Below are 22,883 nucleotides of genomic sequence, written 5' to 3'. Positions count from 1 at the left end.
GGTTATTATAAAACACTATTGAATTCACTTAAGTATTGATACTTTTAAGAGAATGGTAATGCTTTAAGTAACACAGATATTAGCAATTTTAGGCATTATTTTATAACAACAAAATTATTTTTTGTTTATCGGTTTTTTCTAGATAGAACTACTTTACAATACTAAGTTAATTGTCATCAAATGATGTGATTTACTGAAATTACATTTGTATAGGAGACTATGAAATCATCTAAACTCAATGGGTTAAAATAATTGTTTTAGAACTACTCTGTATTTAAGACATCCTTTAAATTTAGATTTGAATTCTGCGTATACTTCCTTCAGTCTACTTTTAAGTACATGAGGCTTTCACTAAAAAGTAAAAGCTAAAGAGAAAAAGGAGTTTTCAGAAACTTTCAAATCTGAACACATACATGGCTGTACATATATTATGAAAATCTTTGAATCTAAGTTCACATATTTCTCCCAAAAGGAAGATTTGTTTTCTCTGGTGCTGTTAACAAAAAACAACCACCACAGTTCATGTTTTGCTCTGTAAAATAAATTAAGTCAAGGACAAGTCCAATATGTAAGTTGATACAGAGATTTAGTAACTGGAAAATTGATAGTTCTCAGTATTGGCAAGAGTTAAGTGTGAGAACAATTGCATGCATTACAGCTGAATGTCAGTGGGTCCAAGTGACTGGAAAATAATTTGGCAAAGCATATCAAGAATTTTTTAAGAAAAAGAAAGGCATAAATTTATATCTTCTTCATCATAAACCCCACTGAATTATAGTAAAGGATTTTTAAATATAGAAATCCACAATAATGAAGAAAAGGGAAAAGAGGGCCTCAATTTCTAGAGGAAGGAAAGTAGGTGGAAGAGGATTGACTGATGAAGCAGAGTATGGGAAACTGCAGCATAGAATTCAGAGGGAGAGAGCTTTGGGAGGGAGGAGGCTGACTGCCTGTCAGAAAATGGGGAAACTCTGCATTTGGAGTCAGCAGATAGGATGGGGGGCAAACTTAAGAAAAGAAATATAAAACAGGGTAATTAAATAAAGGTATTTTAAAGAACAGTCTACTATCCCCTTACCTACTTCCAGTCCAGCTTGTTTTATAAGATGCCTAACATTTGCCTTCAAGGCAAAAGGCAGGGTGGGGGGAGCAGAGAGTGATATGCTGGTATTTTAATGACTTATTAGAACAAAATACAAAACTCTTTAGAGGAAAATAACAAAATCCAGTGTTTCTCAATGTGTCATTCACAGTATTCAGTATCCAGTTTAAAAAATTACTAGACATGGGAAGAAGAAAATGTGACCTATAGTAAAGGAAAAGATTAGTCATTAGAAGCAGACCCATAGACAACCCAGATGTTGGAATCAGCAGATAAGGATTATAAATAAGGATTTTAAAATTTTACCAAAAAAAGGTGAAGAGAGGAGAATTTTAGGAGAGATAAAAAGAATAAAATGGAAATCCTAGAACTAAAAAGTACAATAACTGAATTTTTTTGAAAGTCATCAGATGCCTTTGGCAGCAGTTTGGACAATAAAGACTAAAGGATCAGTGAACTTGAAGACAGGTCAGAAGAAATCATCCAAACTGAAGAACAGGGACCAGTGGTTAAGACTCCACGCTTCCACTGCATGGGGCATGGGTTCGATCCCTGGTCGGGGAACTAAGATTAATTAATTAAAAACAAAAATAAACAAACTGAAGAACAGAGAAAAATATTAAAAGAAAAAACAAAACAGCAACAAAAAGCAGAGCCTCGGTGACTTAAGGGGCAGTATCAAGCAGTCTCACAGATATGCAATAGGAATCTCAGAAGAGAAAAAGAAGAGAATGGAGGGAGGGCGCTTATGAAGAAACAATGGCCACAGTTTTTACAAACTCAGCATGAAACAACCACCCACATATCCAAAAAGCTCAGCAAAATCCAAGCAGAGTAAATGATAGAAAAATCACACCAAAGCATATCATAGTCAAACTGCTGAAAGTCAAAAGTGAAGACAAAAATCTTAAAAGCAGCCAGGGGAAAAAAACACACATTGCAAATGGGAAACAACAAAAAGAATAAAGGTTGACTTCTCATCAGAAACAATATGGGCCAGAAAGCTCTAGAATGAAATCTGTAATGTAATGGGAATAACTGCCAATACGGAATTTTATATCTAGTGAAAATATCCTTCAGAAAGGACGGTAAAGCTAAGATAATTTCAGATAAACAAAAGCTGAAAGAATTCATCACCAGCAGACTTGCACTACAAAACAAGCTGAAAGATATTCTTTAGGCTGAAAGTAAATGATACCAGATTGAAATTTGGATCTGCTGGAAGAAATGAAAAATACTGAAAATGGTAAATATATGGATAAAAAGAAAAGGTTTTTTTTCTCTTATATTTTTAAAAAAACAATTGACTGTGTAAAGCAAAAACAATAACAATGTATTGTGAGGTTTACAACAAATGTAGAGGTAAAATATATGACTATAAATATACAATTGACAGGAGTGGGTAAGTGGAATTATACTATTGTATGGTTGTTACCTTATACATGAGGCAGTATAATATTGATTCAAAGGACACTGTAATAAATTAATGACACATACTGTAATCCTTGGAACAGTCTCTAAAGACAAAGAATGAAGAGGTATCACAAAAAAAGATAAAACTATTACTTGAAAACAAATTCACCTAAAAGAAGTCAGGAAAAAGATCAAAGAGATAAAGAGTAGACACAACTCAAAATGGTAAACATAACCCAATAATATCAAAAATTACATTAAATGGAGATGGACTAAAAATTCGAATTGAAAAGCAGAGATTGACAGCCTGGATAAAATAGCAAGACCCAACTATATGCTGATTACAAGAGATGCACTTTACATAGAAAGAGAGACAGGCCTAAAGTTAAAGGAGAAAGGAAAAGATATACTATCCAAAAGGTAAGCATAATAAAGTTGGTGAGGCTATATTAACACCAAAGAAGATTTCAATACAAGCAATATTACCAGATATAATTAGGATCTTTTCATAATAATAAATTGATCAATTCCTTAAGAAGACATAACAACCCTAACTTTACATGCACCTAACAACAAAGCTTCCAGACCCATGAAGCAGCAATTGATAGAACTAAAGAAAGAGACAAATCCACAATAGTTATGGGTTTTATCACCATTTCCTTAGCAACTGATAGAGCAAGTATATTAAAAATCAGTAACAGTGTAAAAGATTTGAACAATATTATCAACCAACTTGACCTAATTGACATTTGTAGTACACTGCACCCAACAACTTCAAGAGCACATGGCATTTTCACCAAAATAGACCAATCACTGGACCATAAAATAAGTTTCAAAACAAAAGTTAAGTTTTGAAATCTTTAGAGTATGCTCTTTGACCAAAAATAGAAGTAAATTAACAATTAATAGCAATAAGATATCTAGAAAATTTCCAAAAATTCAGAAGTTAATCAGCCTTCTAAATAATTCATTGGTCAGGAATTCCCTGGCAGTCCATTGCTTAGGACTCCTGCTTTCATTGCTGAGGGTCCAGGTTCAATCCCTGGTCAGGCAACTAAGATCCCGCAAGCTACATGGTGCGGCCAAAATAAATAAATAAAAATAAATAAATAATCCATTGGTCAAAGAAAAAAATTCACAAGAGATACTAGAAAATATTTTGAACTACATCATAATGAAAATACAATAACCCAATTACCAATATCGGTAATGAAATTGACCCTGACCCCTCGTTCATTTAAAGACTAACAACAAACAGGATATTATAAGCAACTTTATGCCAAAAGGTGAAATGGACAAATTTCTTAAAAAATACGAATTACTAAAATGTACGTAAGAAATAGAACATTTGAATAGCCCGAAACCTATCAAAGCAATTGGTAATTAAAATTCCAGGCCCAGATTGCTTCACCAGTGAACTCTTAAAAACATTTTAGAAAGAAATAATAGCAATCTTAAACATATTTTTATTTTCTGAAATAGTTTAGAAATAGAAGGAAGGGAGCACTTTTCAACTCTTTTAATGAGACCAGCATAACCTTATCAAAACCTGACAAAAATCATTACAAGAAAAATTTAGGAACCATATTGCTCATGAGTAAAAGAGCAAAATCCTCAACAAAATATTAGCAAACTGAAGGAAGCAATATTTAAACCCAAGATAATACACCATGACCAGGGTACTTTTTTCCAGGAATGCAACATTAATTTAGCATTTAAAAACCAATCAGTGTAATTTACTGCATTAACAAAATCAAAGAAAACAACAGCATGATCATCTCAAATCACTTGACAAAATAAAAACTACCAGAATATAAGAGAATTTACCGATAAACATATGAAAAATATACTATACAGCTAATATAATACTTGATAATAAAATATTGAATGTAGTTTTCCTAAGATCAGGAACAATGCAAGGATGATTATTCTACATTGTACTAGGATTCCTAACTAGTCCAATAAGACAAGGAAACATTGGAAAGGAAGAAATTAAACTTCATTTACAGATGTCATTATTGCCCATGTAGAAAATTTTAAGAAAGCTACAAAACAAAACAAAACAAAAAACTAATAAGGAAAGTAGCAAGGTGTTTTAGGTACAAGCTTAAATATATAAAAAGTTAATTTGTGTTTTTGTATTCTAGCAACCAGCAGTTGGGAAATGAAATTTTAAAAAAATTATATACAGTGACATTTTGCATGTCATCTAAAATACCTAGGAATAAATTTAACTAAAGATGCACAAGACACTAAAAACTATAAAACAATGCTGAGACAAATTAAAGAAAACCTAAAAAAATGGGAAGATATATCATGTTCAGTGATCAAAAGATGCAAGATTGTTAAGAAACCAGTTATCTCTAAATTGATTTATAGATTCAAGGCAAACCAGTCAAAATCTCATCAGACTTTTTTTGTAGAAATACACATATTGAAATGCAAAGGGCCTAAGATCTTGAAACAGTCTTGAAAAAGAAGAGCAAAGTTGGAGGACATTCATTACCTGATATTAAGACTCATTATATAGTAATTAGTAAATAAGGTAGTGTGGTATCGGGGTGAGGAGAAACAGTTAGATCAGTGGAATAGAATAGAGTTCAGAAATAGAATACCATATATACAGTCAATTGATTTTCAACAAAGGTGCCAGGACAGTACAGTGGGGAAAGGTCAACTCAGATTTATCATGCTGGAGTCTTATATTACTTTTTCAATTTTATATACTAGTCGTTAAGGGCAGAGAGACTATGTCCCATTTAACTCCTGTGAATTAGCCAAGGCAAGCGCATAGTGAGTGGGCACAGGTCTGTTGGGTTAAATTGAATCAGAAACCAGAACCATACTCAAGAAGTTATGTAGATATTGGGATCTGATAAGTATTTTTTTTTTTCTGATAAGTATTTTTAATAAAAGGAAGGCTTAGGTAATAGATTCAGAAACACATAAGCTTCTAGGAGCAATTTTTTAAATACATGGACAAGGATTAAATTAAAATGTATATAATTTTTATTGAAATCTGGGCAGATTGGGTGTTTCCAGAGAGAACTTTTCTTTCCAAGATGTAGCTACTTTGGTTCAAGTATTTGATGACTGTAGGATAAAGACACAACCAGAGACTCACATCAAATTAGGCTCCCTGTAATTGGAAAGGCCCCAGGCAAGCACAGTACCAAAGTAATGCTGATTCAATCATTCATGCATCCATTCAGTATTCATAATGTACTCACAAGGCACCAAGCATGTAATGATGAACAAGATAATACATCACTGTTTCTACTTTTCTCATGTAGAAATTGCAGAGGATATTTTAAGTTTGCACTAAAATCAATACTCTCTTAGTCTAGAGAGACCAACAATCTTGTGCTTCTTTTGGCATATATTAGTGCTTTTCAATAGAAATGTAATGTGAGCTATAGATGTAATTTAAAATTTTCTAGTAGACACATTAAAAAAGTAAAAAGAAGCTGGTGAATCAAATTGAGTAATATATCTTATCTAACAACATACCCAAAATCATTTTGACATGTGATCAATATTTTTTTAATTATCAAAGGAATATATATATATTTTTTTTTTTAAAGAAGATGTTGGGGGTAGGAGTTTATTAATTAATTTATTTATTTTTGCTGTGTTGGGTTTTCGTTTCTGTGCGAGGGCTTTCTCTAGTTGTGGCAAGCGGGGGCCACTCTTCATCGCGGTGCGCGGGCCTCTCACTATCGCGGCCTCTCGTTGCGGAGCACAGGCTCCAGATGCGCAGGCTCAGTAATTGTGGCTCATGGGCCTAGTTGCTCCGTGGCATGTGGGATCCTCCCAGACCAGGGCTCGAACCCGTGTCCCCTGCATTAGCAGGCAGATTCTCAACCACTGCGCCAGCAGGGAAGCCCCAAAGGAATATTTTTAACTCTTCTTTTTTTGTATTGAGTCCTCAAATTTCAGTGTGTAATTTACACTTACAGCCAACTTGATTCAGACAAGCCATATTTCGAGTGTTCAATAGCCACATGTGGCTAATGGCTACCTTAATGGACAGTGATATGAAACAACTCCAAGTCAACTATAGTCTATTGGAGTTTACAAGTGGATTCCAGAAAGGTAGAAAACTGATGGTACTTCTAGCCCATAATGTTAGAGGAAAATCACTGTATCCAGGAAAGAACTCTTGTTATTCTGTTGCTAGAAATATCTGGATTTGTGGTCAGGATGAACCTACTTCTATTATGGTTCTATAACTCTCCACCAGTTTTCATCTGAAAGAGTCCTAGAGTTTTACTTATTTGGAGACAGATCTGTACAGCCAGTGTGCAAATATATCCAAGTAGTCTTTGAGAATTCAGATCTTTCCAGCATTCAATGACCTCACTAATGAGACAGCTTTTCAGGACCTAAAAAGATACGACTACTCAAATTTCCCAATAAATAGTTCTTGGATGGATGATGAGCCAATAGCCCACATATCAGTTCTGTGATACACAAACAAAAATTTTCAGCTCTAGGTTAATGAGCCCAAGCTCATTTGCATGCTTGTCCTCCATTTAAAATGCTTTTGCATTCAACAGAATAATATTTTCCTCTGTTCTAAGGTCTTTATTTCCACTAGGCTATAATAGAAATCCCCTTATTTTCAAGAATAACAGTAATTTACTATACTATGTACAATGAGCTGTATTTTAGATTCTCAATTTATAAAATTTCATCAGGCCTGAATCTCAGCTATGATTTAGAGAGGGAGTGAGGTGGAACCAGCCTATACTTAATTACTTTTAACAAAACATTTATAGATTCATCAACAAATTAGTTTTTCGAGACTTCCCTGATGGTCCAGTGGTTAAGACTGCACACTTCCACTGCAGGGGGCCGCGGCTTCAATCCCTGGTCAGGGAACTAAGATCCCACATGCCATGGGGCACAGCCCCTCCCCCCGCCAAAAAATTAGTTTTTCATCTTTCACAGTAGAGTTTCTTCTGGTGGGTGGTACTACCTAGGTACCACCCATCTCCACCCCGACAGAAATACCTAGGAAGTTGAATCCTGGATCTACTTCTGAATCGAAATCTCTGGAGGTGGTGCTGGGGAATTTGCATTTGCAGTAAGTACTAGGGGAAAAACTCATGCACACTAAAGTTTGACAACTACTGCTCTACAGGGAAGTTCCAAACTTTATTATAACTAAAGATAAAATTGTATACTACCATTTAAATCTGTTTTATTACTGGAGGAAATGATGTTTTCAGTACTTATTTACTTTGTTCACCACCTGGGCTGAACATTTCATTGGATGCTGTAATTTCCCTTTAAGTAACTTTTAAAGGGCACTCAGTATTCAGCCCATAAAAACGTATCCTGTGCCTTTTTAATATATAGGTAGTAAATGATGGATTCAACTAAAGTCAAATTTACCCATCAAAAATGGGCAAATGTCTAAAATCAAATTGACGAGGACCAGATCGTATTCTTTTGTACGTTCCAAGTGTAGTCTCTGTAACGTTTGTGACAGTGTCAGGAAAGGTATTCTTTGTTTCTTGTTTTTTTCCTATGAAATCATTTTAAGAGTACTTTAATTCAGTCACAATTCTACAGATAGCCATCGACCTAGACACAAGTACCGGAGCTTCAAAAACGAATATGATTTTAGCACCTGCCTTCAAGTGCGTCATAGCCTCTGCAAGGAAGGGACAGACATGGAAACCTTGTGTTAGAGTATAATGCACTAAGTTTTTACAAGGCACCACGGAGTAGAGAGAAGTGAGGCAGGGTGACTATTTGAAAGGGGGCTGGGTGTCACAGAGAGGATGTTGTGCTCTGTTTGGGTATAAGCTGCAGTTGGCCAGAGAAGTGCAGTCATTCCTACAGGGTCATCCAGACATCGGGAAGATCAGAATGTGCCAAACCTGCTCTCTTTCCACTACACCCAGCTTTCTCTAAGAACCTGACCTGCAAAAGCATGCCGGCTTCCCCTTTTCTCACACCCAAAGCGCTCTCTGGTTGTGAGTAAGATGTTAATGGTGATACATTTCCTTTTCAGGCCACTAAGGTGCCATTTAATTCACTCCAGCAATAAGTAAATAGGGACCTACCTTTAAAAGACGCTGAAAGCAATGCACTGCTTAATTTACTGCCACATCTGTTAAAGCTCCAGAGAGAATCTGACTCCCTAGATTTTAAATATAGTTGAGTTACTGTGATGATGTTTCCTGATTTAATCCTTCTATAAATTAGATGAAATGATCATAGAACCTGTTGTCACTACATTCTTGCCCTATCTCCAGTCACTCTTCTGCCTTCATTAATTCTGAATAAAATACCACAAGACATTGATGGAGCACTTGGAGGTGGGAGGGCTATGTTTTTGTAGCCTCAATACGAAATCGTACTTAAAGACGCCTAAGCCTTTACTGAATGGGGGAAAACAAACTGTTCACCTCATGTAAGGCTCCTAATGGCCTTCCTGGGTGGTTATGGGTGAGGAAACTAAGGCTCAGAATAAGTGGCTCGCCTGGGGTCACTCTGCAAGTAATTACTGGAGCCAAAACACCCACCCAGGTCTTGTAACTCCAAGTACAAGGTTCTTTCCAGTATACCCTTTCATCTCCCGGGGCATCTATTAAAACAGTTTCTTGACTGTTTGCAGTGAAAGGCACTATTGCCAACATGTAAACAAAAACAAAAATCGCGGCATCCCCCGTCACTTTATCATCAGTGTTTTTAGTTTATCACTTCACAGTCATTATTTGGTGTTTTCTTACAGAAGGCAACAGACCACTGCAACAGAAACTATCCTTAGATGGGAACCCCAAACCTATACATGGAACACCAGAGGGGTCAGATGGCCTACACTGGTCAGCTGAGCAGCCTTGTAACCCAAGCAAGCCTAAGGCAAAAACTTCTCCTGTTAAGTCCAATGCCCCTGCAGCTCATCTTGAAATAAAGCCAGATGAGTTGGCAAAGAAAAGAGGTAAAGTGATTTCTTTTGCACAAATGATTCAACATATTTTGTACACACAGAGGAGTACCCGAATGACAGAACTTTCCAAAAGATGCTGCTTAGTGAAGAGAGATACACATGAAATTGCATTTCTTTCTGTGAGCCACATAGGTTGAAAGCCAGATGTGATTCCTTCATTGTTAATTAAAGGTCTGGAATGTTTAAGTGGAATTATATCGCCTTTTTCTGCCCCTCTGTGGCCGTTCTTCTCTTTGTAGGCATGGATAAATTTGCACCACAAACACTTTCTCCCCTTACATCCTATAAAGCAAATGTTGATGCAGGAGCTCTTTTAGCAATGTGAAGGCTGAATGTTTCCCCAATATGTGAGCTTGTAAGTGCTGAACTTGCACTGAATCAAGATGAGTTTAGAGGCTGCTGTGTCTTCTTCTGATATGACCTTCCTCACGTAAATTCAGTTCTGTGTTAGGACTTGCAGACGATATACACTGAAAGAGAGTTTTATATTTGACACATTATATTTTTATCACTTTTTGAGCTCTGATATACTTTACACATAACTGGTATTAAAAATGAAAGGGGCTAAATCACTTCCTTTCTGATTGCCAGAAGATTAAATAATACTCTTCTCATTCAGCCTCAGTTGCATCTGATTTCCTTGGCTTGGGTTTGATTATACCTTCTCACTTTTCTTGAGAGAGATTTCTTTCTTCTAAGAAACATGCCCTTGTCGGGATAAGTACAATTTGCCTGTTTGCTCTGCACTGTCTGTAAACCCTAGTGACAGTTTCAGGAAATCAGGCAAGATTGGCACCCACAGAGCTGCTTTAAGTGCTGCTGCTATAATTACAGGCCTGGCTCAGGACTGATGGGGCCAGAGCCAGCGTACCTGGCAGCGATGCTCTGTCCTCTCTCTAGCCCATTTGTACCTCTCCCAACCTCTCTGTCATTTTCCTCTTCCAAAAGCCCTGCTGGCTTTAAACTACGCAGAGTGGTGTCTATCGAGAGAGCCAGCAGCACAAATGGTCTTTAGACGTATCAGATTCTAAGAAACTACAGTTTGCAATAGAACATAATGATCAGAGCCTCTTTCCAAAGGGCAGAGGAGACACACGTGCCCCAAATGGCCCATCCAGAGAGCCCACTGGTGAGATCCCAGCTGTCCCAGGGGCCACACAACCACCCAGTCTGGGTTGTAAACATCCTCTTAAAGGAACTTTTTTTTTCCATTGAAAAACAAAAGACAAATCTCTCTCTTTTTATTGGAAGGGGGTGAGTTAGTTGCTTTTGTTGTTGCTGTTTAGCTCCAAAATAAAAAAAGAAAGTGCTCACTTTAACATGCTTTCTCTCGACATTAATTTTAGGCCCAAATATTGAGAAATCGGTGAAGGATTTGCAACGCTGCACCGTGTCTCTAACTAGATATCGCGTCATGATCAAGGAGGAAGTGGATAGTTCAGTGAAGAAGATCAAAGCTGCCTTTGCTGAGTTACACAACTGGTGAGTAATTTGACTTAGAAACTATAAATTTATGGCACTTCAGCTATTCCTATAGGTAAAGACATCAGATGGAAAATGTTTATTTAATCCATAAACATCACAGAACAACACTTCAGCAGATTTTCTTAAGCCCTGCAGACAGATGCCTATATCTTGGGAATAAAAAAGAAGAGAAAATGTTGGAATAAAGAGAAACCTGATAGACATAATTCATTGGAGTTTGAAGCTGGCCCAAAAGTATGTGAATGATGTAGAACACAACCTCAACAAAGAACAAAACATCAAAAATGATATTTTTGACAAATCTTTGGAAGGTTAACATCATGAATGCTACTCAGAAGAAAATACTTTCCAGCCTGATATCATCATAAAATAAGAAAAACTCCCTTAACAAAACTGAGAAACGTCTTACGTAAGCTTAGTGATAGAACCCCATTCTTGGGTATCTTTAAGACTGGAATTAAGAAACGGTACACCAGTGTGGTTTGGGTCCTGCCCTGTCCTGCTCTGCAACAGATTTTGATGGAAGACATTTCTTTCAGCCCTGTGCTTTTGCTCATGTCCACAACTAGAATGAAATACCTCTTAGTAAAAAGGTTAAGTTATTATCAGCAGAAAAATGTTACCAGTGTATCCATCAGGACGCTTTCACTTTCAAGTGACAGAAACTCAAATCACACTAGTTAATGAGAAAAGAGGACTTATTGACTGATGTACATGAAAATTGCAGGAGATTCCTTTAGGCAAATTTGGTTCTAAGCCCAATATGTTATCAGGATTCAATTTTTCTGTCTCTGCCTCCTTTCCTCTTTCAGTGTCTCCCACAGTCTCCTGGTTCTGCTTATTCTTGGCTTCATTCTTAGGTACTGTCTCCATGTAGCAGCCAAGATGACACGCTGGCAGCTCCAAGCTTACATAATCTTTAGCCCCTGTGATCTGAGAGAGGCCTTCATTTCCAGTAGTTCCAACAAAAAGTCCAAAAGGCCTAATTCCCATTGGCTGGGTTGGGTCATGTATCTGTCAATAAACCAGTCCCAGTGGCTAGAGGGACAGAGTTTTCCCACTAGCCAGGCCGGAGTCATGTGCCTACCACAGAGTTAGTGGTGGGGGGGAGCCCCACCTGAACTCCATGAACTGAGACTTGAAGAGCCATGGTTCCCAGGAGGAAACATGGTGTTAAAGATGAAAATATAGAACAAAGAAAATACATGTGTCCACAATGCCCAGGCTCACATAACATGTTCCCTATATTGGCGTCCTGTGATTCTAGAATTTGATCACATCTTCCACATATTCTTCCCATTCTAAGTCCTTTCCTTGACACTGATGTGCTTTTTTGCTAATTGTAGAGTTGCATAAAACTAAGGATTACGCCGAGCGCTAACCTAATCTAAAATTCTTGAACTTTAAACCATCTGCTACATATAATGTGAGATTCCAAGAGTGCATAGACACCAGGGACTTGAAAGAAAGCCTGTCCTTCAGTTATTCAGTGAGGAATCATTTGCCCTCCACCCCGTCACACCATCTCAACCTTCGTGGAACACTTCTCTGTTTGATCAGATTATAACCTCACTAATTGTTCAAAGCAAACTCCGAGAATACGTTTGAAAGCACTCGGAGAAGGTAAAGATGCTATACAGATAAAAGGTTTTATTATCATCATCATCATCATCGGTTTTCATATTTTACAGTTATATGACTTTTACAATTTATCCTTAAGCTACCCTAATCTATAAAAGCACACTCGACGTCCAGGCCTGTTCTCGAGAGCCAGAGTCAGCCCACTTCACCTTAAAGGGCCAGCTAGTGAAAATCTTGAGCTTTACGGGTGGTGAGGGCTGAGTGCACCTACTCAGGCCTGCTGTGGTGGCGTGGAAGCAGCCAGAGGCCACGCGGAGAGGCCGTGGGCCGTCTCTGGCTCGTGGGGGTCGTAGTTTGCCAGCCTCTGTCTGGAGGCATTAGTGAGCTGCTCGCAGAAGACCACTCTGTCTTGTCCTTTTGTGTGGCGTTTTAGAATAAACTCTTCCTCTGAGGCCTCTGTATGATACCTTCCAACTGAGTGACTCACGCACTAATTGACAAAGTGTAGCAATGACCTCAAATTACCTCTCTCCTCCAGCTGCTCTGAAGACTTTTATTTTTTATTGTATTTTATTTCCTTAGTAAAATGAACATCACATGGCTCACGAGACATCTTGACATTTAGAACAGATTCTTTGAGTGCTTTACTCCTCAAGAGCTGGAAGTGTGAGGCCAGGAAGGTCAGCACCCGGGGAAGTTGTGTATCTTGTCTCTGCTTGTAATTCGTTTTGTGGTTTAAACTGATGGGAAGGATCACTTCTGACTGAGCCCTGCCAAGCAATACGGCTGTTTAAAAGTCACCTACCTGACAGAATGGAACTTCTCCTCCAAACTGAAGAAGAAAAAATTTAGATCAACTATTTTCTATTGCTGCAAAATGAGAAAACACCACCACTTGTTTTCTGACCTAACCCTTCATTAAAATGATCCCAAAATAATTACATAAATGCTAACTTAAAAATAAAACTATTTTTTATCAGCCATTTACATGCATTTATGCCAGAGGGAAAAACTTTGCCTCTGTTCCAATTAAGCCTGCAGTCCAGGCAACAGCGTGATGTGCTTGAATTAAGCCCCTCTCTGATTTCCTGAGGAGCAAAGGATGGACTTTAGGGATTGTGCTGCTCTTGAGAAATAGGGGTCACGGAATCGAAGGAGGCAGCTTAAATGCTTAAAAAATGAAGCTTTCCTAGTGGTGGTGAAATCACAAACTCTAGGCACTAGAGAGAATTTTGAATACAGCCCTATTCATTTAACAGAATGGAAACCTCGGGGTAACATCGTAAAGTATATCCAGATTTGGAGGATGTGGAGTCCTCTGGAGATTTCCAGAAAGAGTGCTGGTTCTGAGGCAGATGTTGACTCATCTGGTGCACAGGCGACAGGGAGGTGGCATACATCCCCCTGCAGGTTCTGCCCCCTTTCCTCGGGCCACTCCATTCTCTCACCTAAGCACTCAATAGGCGGTGCGTGTAGTTTAGAAATATAGACACCCTTGGTAAAAAAATTCTCCACATTCACTTTGCTACCAAAGCACCAACTTCAGGAGGTGAATCCTGCGTGACTAAATTCCCCCCAGATCCCACTGGAATTCACGGGAATGATGATTGTGTGAGGTTGGGAGAAAGCCCTTGTTTGCATATGCTCGGTACTGAGTGAGCGGATATCTGAGTGAAATGAAGGAAATTCTTGTCCTTCCCAATCTGGCTGTGAAGAATATTTTGCTCAATATGTTACTGAAGAAAACCATTAAGTAGCTAAATTATAATATCAGAGTTGGCACTTAACCAAGACACAGTTACACAGGGCCAAATGACCATTACATGACTCCTTCTCATTTTTCCAGAAAGAACTGGGGATTTAAGAAGGGAACAAAGATGACACAATGCCCTCACAGTATGTCTTCACAGAAAATAAATTTTGCAACATGAGTGTCTATGTGAAAAGTCAACATCAGGAACTAACATGAAACAGCTGGTTTCTTTCCTATATGATTGGCCCCTACCACAACTGGAAAATATTCATCCTTTCGAATCATAGCTGCCAGGTTTAATTGCTTTGTGTGCAAACTAGTCTAGCTTCTCACCACAAATCTGTGTGTGTGCATGGCCAAGTTGATGTTGACGGCTTTAAATGAGCAATAAAACATTAAATTCAAAAAACATTGAGGAAGGAGAGTAATACTTGATAGTTTTTCCATATGCTGGCGGAGAAAGGATTCCAGAATAGAGCTGTAAAAATTGTTAGGTGCTATTGTCAATTTAACATCTAATTAAAAGCACTCCTAAAGAAAACAGAAGATGGTAACAAGCCAGAGGGTTACGGTGTGTGCTGGGGTAATGGGGGCTGGAGGGGATAATATTTTTAGGCTGCTTTGCTTTCAAAAAGGAAAGGGACATCGGTCAAAGCATGCCTTCTGTAAAAAAGGGGCCAAAAGTCTTCCCGGACCCGGTCGGTGTTTATTTTCTCTTGAAGCAGTGCCACGAAATTGGAAGTGGGTCAGGAGTCTCCCAGCTCCCCGACCCGAAGCCCTCCCCCACCTCCCCTTTCTCTGCCGACTCACCCTCCATCTTGGAGTTTCCTCCCTTCCAGCAAAGGCAGGTGAGCCTCCTACTGCCCCCTACAGGCTAGGGGCTCCTCACCATGACCCCACTCACTACTCCATAGGACCTTGTAGCAGACTCCCTGTATCCTTTTCCTTTCCTTCCTTTTAACGACTGAAACTCATTTTCGTGTAACTGGTAACCTCATCCTTTTGATGACCATGTGTCATCCGTCCCAAAGTGACAGATTTGCATGTTAACCAAAGTTGACAGTCTGTTGAGACTCTCCACCAGCCAAAAGAATTACTCTAAAAGTGAGAACTGCAGGCTGAAGAAATAGCAATTTTGAGATAAGTATATCTTCTTCTGCATCCCTCAAATCCCACTCCAGAGGAGGGCTCTTTATCTGCTACTAAAGCCCTGTTGGTATCCAAGCAGAATCACACACAGACCACCAGATATCATTGCTGTGACATTTTAAATATTGTGTCTTTTTCTGGAATATCAACTCGAGAAGGCCTCCTGGAGAAGAAATTGCCAGTGGGGTTCTTGCATTTCAGAGCAAGGCAAGCAGCAGTCTGTCCCATATTCCCACTTTACTGCTCCTCGGGTACCCAAATAATATCAAATTCTAGGAGCATGCAGCCTTCGAACTACTTCAGTTTGAGTCCAAATAAGAGCATTTTTCTTCACTTTTGCAGATTTATCACATAGCAGGATTCTTTCTTTGTTGGTTGTTTCCTCCCTCCCCCCAAAATTCCCTAAACTTTTAGCTGCTTTTTTTTTTAATACCTGGCTTTCCATACAATGCTAAAAGCCTGGTTTTTCTGTGCTCTTTGGGTTTTTTGTTTGTTCTCTTTATGAGTAACTGAACATTGACTGAAAGATGATGTCTGTAAATTAATATGTACTTCTCTCCATACCAAAGTGTATGTGTCTGCACTGTAATTACACACTCTCAGAGCTCTGTGGTCATCCTTTGCCTCGGTGCCACCCGGAGAGATGCTGATTTCACTGGGCATAAGTGAACCCAGAAAGAGGGTTTTTTTGTTTTTAAAGAACCCCAGGTGATTCTCTTGTGCATCTGCGGTTGAAAACCATGGACTGAGAATCCTGCAGAGGAGGTGATATGTCTGGGGCTAGAGCAGTGTTTGCAACCAGATGAATTTGCCCCCCAGGAGACAGTTGGCACGTCTGGACATATTTTGGGTTATCACAGCTGTGGAGAGGTAGTACTACTGGCATATAGTAGGCAGAGGCCAGGATGGCGCTCCTTATCCTTGTATGCACGGGACAGCATCCCCCGCTCCACCACCCACCCCAACAAAGAATGATCTGGTCCAAGGTATCGGTAAGGCTGAGAAAGCCTGGGTGAGAGGAAAGGGAGAGGAAGACTGCACAGCCCTTCTGCGTGGTCTGCTGTAGCTCGTGAGCGAAGGATGGAGAGTCCTCCCTTTGCAACACACCTGAGTGCCTCTCTGCCCCTCCCCCAGCCGCCCTCCTACCCACCACTGCAGACCCGAGGGGGGAGATTTCCTTTACCTGCCCAGATCAGGTACATACCCCAGAACACAGCCATAGTGTCTTCTCTTTTCACATCAGTGCAGTCGCGAGATATTTTTCCCATACTTCCTGAAACATAAACCTTCTAGCTACACATTTTAAAGGTCAAATTACATTTTTGTTTCCTTAAGACAAGCAAAAACAATTACACTGGAGTGTAGAAAATTGAGGTCTTTGCTGCTTTGTCTATTTTTCATTATGGAATTCAAGTCAGTCCTTAGGAGAAGATGGAAAAATTAAGAACTGAAGGCTGTGGCTAGTGATAGGCCATCACTTCCATTCACCATTCTGTCTCTGCCTGAGTCTTTTTTTCTCGCTTTGCAATAAAACCAAATATCACAGTGGAGACCGGGATTAGGATGAAGATCTGAGGCATGTGAAGATAAATACAGTAGGGAATTGTTCCATTAAGTGTCTCTTTGGGGGGTTATTATTTTCCTCGGGCTTTAGTCAAGCAGCAATATTACTTGGTGTTTCTGGCTATACATGGTATATATCCACCTCTCTGATACCAGTGACATCTTCAGGTGCACCTGCCCTTGTGCTATTTAAATTGAATGACGACAGAAGGTTTTAGTTTGTTTTTGTTTCGGCTGTACTGTGCCACTTGCAGGATCTTAGTTCCCCGACCAGAGATAGAAGCCGGGCCCCCTGCAGTGGAAGTGTGGAGTCCTAACCACTGGACCGCCAGGGAATTCCCAACGAAGGTCTTTTAGCAATCTTATGGTGCAGTAGTGGTTGGGCAAATACTTGTTGACCATTGAATTACCCTCTCAAAATTAGGAGAATATTGAAATTATGACAGTCTGTCTACTCTGATAGGTAAGTACCGGGAAAATATGCATTAGGTGAAACAGGTCCTAGAATCAGATCTGTGTCACAGAATAGGTGCTGTGAAGACAAGCAAACGGGGTTTTTGAGCTCAGTCACGTGTAGGGTGTGGGTGTAAGCATGAGTGATGAGTTGAGCCTCCTTTGTAAAACAACATGGCTGAAACAGTAAGCATTCTGAGCATGCCCACGAGCATCGAGTGTCTGGAGCAGTGTGTTGGCCAGTAATAAAGTGATGCTCTTCTCTGTGCCATTCAGCAAGGGATGTTACCACCAGTAGGAGAGCTGACGTTAGGAACCTCTGCAGCCACTTAGTATTGTCATGTGATAACTTCACCAGAACGTCGGTTCCCTATTACAGGAACAACAACGTGTTAAAGGATTGCGAGATTCTGCCAGCGCCTTAGCCTATACACGAGACACAAGCAGAATCAAGAGTTTAACATTACACTTTTTTATGGTTTTTAAAAGAAATTTAATACAAGGTCTCTACGTCCTTCTGCTCTGGAAAGGAATACATACTTCCCATTGATCAAAACCTATTGCAAACAAAACTTTCTGACTAATCTCTTTTCTTCTCAACAGACGGTTTTTCTAAGTGCCCACCTGCTAGTGACTTGTACTGTATAGTAGAAATTAAACAAACCCATTCCTTCTCCCAACACCCAATATTGGAGATTATGCCAGCATATTAAAAAACACACATTACTGAGATGAACATACACCTGCAAAGGATATCAAGAGACAATAATAGAAGAGGCCAGTAAATATATTTATGCCTCAGGAGAGCCATATGTATGGATTTTTGTCCCTGTCCTAGCCGACAAACTGCCCCAAATGGCTCTTTTTCCTTACTCTGTACCAGTCCAATAAACAGAAATCAGCTCCAGGAGCCATTCTGAAATCATGAAAAGGGTAAATACCTCATGCCAGGGAGGAACTCAAGGTCCCTGTGACTTTGGGTCTATGGCAAGTCCCCATGGTACAGGGCCTTTCAAATCTTGCCTTGTTTGTGACTGTGTGTCATTCTAAATAGGGGTAGCTCGCTCTTTGGAGGTGAAAGCTTCTCTTTTCCTATTCTCTTTCCTCCCCGAAGTTTTTCTCTGTATTAGACGTTTCCCCAGGGCCACTGCAAGGACCTAGTGAATCAGTCAACATGAAGGAAGAGCAGGCTGATAAATACAGAAAGTACAGAACTGGCCTTTTCAGTTTGGTGTAGTCCCCAGGAAACTAGCATAAATAGTGCCTTGTATTAATAGCTTTTCTGAGCTCCATGTGTGATTACCTCTATACGTCATGTCAGTGGTACACTTAGCGTTGGGAGACAGCTTTCCTTCATTGTAGCCTTCTTGCAGAGTAATAAACCCACAAGAAGAGCTGGAGGATAAGAAGTTGATTCTGATTTCAGCTTGAAATCTGAAAAGATTTCTGAATCTTTTCAGCAAATGAAGGCGACCCGTCAAACCAGCTTTGTAACATGCTCCTGAATAGGAATTGTTAGTTTTCATCATAGAACAGAAATATAAAAAGAATTAACCAAATTGTTCTAGCTACACAATCCCAGAAGGAAAGTATGTATCATTTGTGTGTGTGTTTTGAATTTACAGTATAATCCATTTTCACTGAGAAAATAAGACAGGTTTGTTCCTATATATTAGTAGAAATATAAACACATTATAATTTGAAAAGTGGAATATCCTAGATCACAGTTTCAGAATGGATCTTGGAGCTTATCTCTATCTATTAGACTAGGACAGAGTGAGATTCGGTAGTCTCTTAGAGTGAGACCAAGAAGAAATTTTGGACCATTTGTCAGCTAGGACAGCAACAAATCATACAAAAAACTGCACCTGAAGCCAATAGAATAGAATAGCCAATTCCATATATGTATGTTACATAATCCTTCCAGTGACCATGACCTTTGATTCTTAGTAGGCCATATTCGAACAAAAGTGACATTTTCCAAGGTTTATTAACAACATAATTAGGAGGCGTGGGGTGTAGATTTAGACAGAATAGGGTTTAAATCTCATCTCCACGTATTCCAGCTCTGAATATGGTTGAGCTTCTTAACTTCTACTCAGCTACAAAACAGGTGTACTGCTGTCACTTTCTAGGGCTTTTGTGAAGATTCATGGACAAGATATGCACTTCTCAGATTATTCTAGAAAATCTCTTGCCTGGCCCATGATAGAAGTTCAGTCTAGGCTGGTTCTCTTCTCTTCCAGATAAGCATTTAGTAAATGTCTTTCCCTCTCTACCAAGACACTGGGAGGAAGTTAATCTGTTCCACCTTTCTGTTTAGTTAGTTATGCAGTAGATGCCAGCTGTAAGATACGGATATTTCTTCACAGCTTTTTACTGTTTACTGCCTGGTGAAGAGAGAAGTAAGGCAAAGGGACCCCTGATTCTGAATGGCCACAGTTGTCACCACATCAGCCCTCTTTCCCCTTTCCCGTCTTGCCATGCCTTCTCTCTACCTTCCTTTCCCCTCTCTCCATTCATCCACCCAATAGAGCCCAGGGGCTAGTGGGTGAAGACAGAAACAAGTGTGTAATGCACGATGGCAAATACTGCAATGGAGCTAGGAGTGGAGGAGGGGAAATCAACACTGGCTGGCTGGTTAGGGAAGGGTCCACCGCAGAGGTGACATTTGAGCTGGTCTTTGAAGGGAGACTAGGGATTTGTCAGCCTGAGACAGGAGAAAGGATTCCATGCAGAAGAAACAACACAAGGAACCAGAAATAAGAGAGACCACAGCATGCTCTAGGAGGAGTGCGTTCCCTGGGTCTCACTCCATCAATAAATAAATTTTGAGCACATCCCTCTCAAACCAGAAAATTTATTTACAAATCATATATGTGTGCTGTGGTTAATCTGTATACTAAAGATTAGGAAAGTCTACTTTTTAGAATAAAAAGTAAGTACATGGGACTTCCCTGGTGGTCCAGTGATTAAGACTCCGCACTCCCAATGCAGGGGGCACAGGTTCGATCCCTGGTCAGGGAACTAAGATCCCCCATGCCGCATGGCGCAGCCAAAAGAAAAAATAAGTAAGTACATACAGTTTACTGTTTTCTTTGTTGCCTCCATTTGGGAAGCCACTGGCTAGGCCAGGTCCTAAAGAGGAGGGGTAGCAAGTGAGCCTAGAGATGCTGGCTGACGAGAGCCTTTCGGCCCAAACCAGGAAGTCCACATTCTCTCCCCTCCCCTCTTCACGGGAGAGCTAAGGAATTCAGGAGACCCCAGGAGGCCAGAGCAGTGGAGGCTGAGCCTGGCTGCCTTGGGTTGGAAGCGGGCCGGCATTTCTATGACTTTCTGTGCCACATCAGTCTCCTCTAGTTTCTGTTCCTGAGTTCTTCGGGTTCAGTCACCATGTTGGCTTCTGCATAGATGCCCCACGTCACCTAGAATTGGAGGGCAAGGCGACAGTGTTCAGAGTGGTTGGCTCTATGTTGGGTATGAAGCAAAGAGAGATTTTGCCTTGTTTTATTTTGAAATTTGTTTTATTTTATCCTGCTTTCTACATTTCCCAGTTTTTTTTTAATGAGCATGTAAAATGAAGTAAATGGAGAAGAATGTTACTTCCTTCATTGGGACCCTTGTGCTATAGGACAGTCAACACCCACAGATGGAAGTTTGCTTTCTTTTCCGCATATGTAGTTTGGTTGTTTTTTATTTTTTTAAAAAGGAGATGGTGGTAAGTCATATCACTTTTATAGCTATAGAAACTGAAATACAGGTAAGTTACTTTCCCTGAAGAGTGATCTCCATGGAGAGAAACAAAACTAAAAAGTAATCAGCAAAGATAAGAAATTAGAGGTATACAAGGAATACAGATTTTTCAGGTGAACATGTGATGTTGTGGGATTTGTAGAATTTGCAGGATTTTGTAACTCTGATGTCATTTTTTAAATTCCAAGAAGAAAAAGGAATCCCTGTCTGTGTTTGTTTGTTTTTTCAATTAACTGTGTCATCTGTGAGGAACTCCAGGATTTTACAAGTGTTGGGAGTTAGTCCTTACGCTACATTTGTTCGTGTCTCATTCCAGAAACACACCTCGGACAGTGTGATGACATATTCATTAACTGTAATTTAAATCATTGTTGAATTCCAATATAAAATATGCAGACTAAGAGATATTAACATTAACAAGTTATATTACCTCTGATTAAAGACATAGAAAGAAAATGGGCTCAACCTGATTGGCCAATTGAGTGCACTTGCCACATTCACTGGCAGAGGGGTGTAGCTCTGCTGTATATGTTAACAGTGATTCATGCTTAGAGACACTCTTTGACCCTGAGAGTCATGATTACTAGGCAGCTTCAAAGAGTTGTGTCCCAACCCCAGCTGACAGGCTGTAGTAGACATGTATATTGGGTTTTATATGTTTATCACATAATGCTATGGAATTCAAGAAATCTTTAGATCAATTTGTCAATCACTGCTGCATTCAGAAAAAGAATTCCAATTATAAGAAGAATGCAGGTTGTTGTGAAACCGAAATGCAAAAGTGTACAGAGTAGAAGGTAACGGACCCAGGAATCCCAATAAAAAACATAAATAAATGAGCATAGCCAGCTACTTGATAATGAGCCTGAGGTAAATTGGCAAGTGGAGTTGGGTAGGAGAGATATTTCTGGGGTAGACTTGGGAGGACTTGATCACGTGGGAAGTGAAGGAAGGGGAGTCGTGAAAACTGGTGAGTGGTAAGAGCAGTAACCAGCAGACAGGTGTAGGAGTGGGGACAGGATGGACGTGCAGGGGAGGAAGAATATTTTCCCTCTGCCCTTCCGGGTTCTTGGCTGAGACCCTGTAATAAAAGACAGGTTAACCAGAGAGAAGCACACAGAAGTTTATTAACATGTACGCCTCATGTACACATGGGAGAGACCCAGGGAAATATGAAGAACTCCCCAAGGTGGCCTGGAATTCAGCATTAAATACCATCTTCATAGGGAAAAGGGGAGAGGGGGTGTAGGCCTCAGAGGGGAGAGTGAATGACTTTTAGGAAAGTTGAATGGGTCCTTAGAAGAACAGGTGGAGGTATGGTAGCTTGTGACAAAGTCTGCCGAGTGTGGTGTCCATTCTCTAGTCTCCCCTCCTGTGATGAAAGTGAACATCTGCGGCGAGCCGCCTCCGACCAGCAGAATGACGAGTCGCCACACGCAAGATTCTTCTCGTATCACACTTTATTGGAGCACAGCTTGGTTAAAGAAAAGATGGAAGGAAGACCCCGCAATCCTATAGCAGTCTGCTTATATAGGGATTAAGAACATGTGTCGCTCTGTGATTGGCTTTCGCCGATGGTGCGACTTGTGAGCCAGCATCGGATAGGTCGCTACTTTAAAACCTCATTAGTATACTTAGCGCAAGCGCAGTGGCCACAGGAAGGATGA

The 22,883-nt window shown here is 39.8% G+C and overlaps 1 protein-coding gene across 6 annotated transcripts in view; it reads left to right on the top strand.

Annotated features, from left to right (window-relative positions):
- SPATS2L (spermatogenesis associated serine rich 2 like) overlaps window positions 1-22,883 on the top strand; it is a 168,842-nt gene that overhangs the window by 124,035 nt on the left and 21,924 nt on the right. For 5 of the 6 annotated variants that reach the window (XM_027124749.1, XM_027124744.1, XM_027124736.1 and 2 more), the window contains 2 exons: window positions 9,264-9,470; window positions 10,826-10,961. In XM_027124749.1, coding sequence (XP_026980550.1) covers window positions 9,264-9,470; window positions 10,826-10,961 — 343 coding nt within the window. The remainder of the gene's footprint in view (window positions 1-9,263; window positions 9,471-10,825; window positions 10,962-22,883) is intronic. The other variant, XM_027124775.1, reaches the window with a different exon arrangement.

This window comes from Aethalodelphis obliquidens, unplaced genomic scaffold (assembly GCF_003676395.1).
Source record: "Aethalodelphis obliquidens isolate GAN/ISIS:26980383/991018 unplaced genomic scaffold, ASM367639v1 scaffold2, whole genome shotgun sequence".
Taxonomy (NCBI): domain Eukaryota; kingdom Metazoa; phylum Chordata; class Mammalia; order Artiodactyla; family Delphinidae; genus Aethalodelphis; species Aethalodelphis obliquidens.
This window is presented reverse-complemented; position numbering and strand designations above follow the sequence as displayed.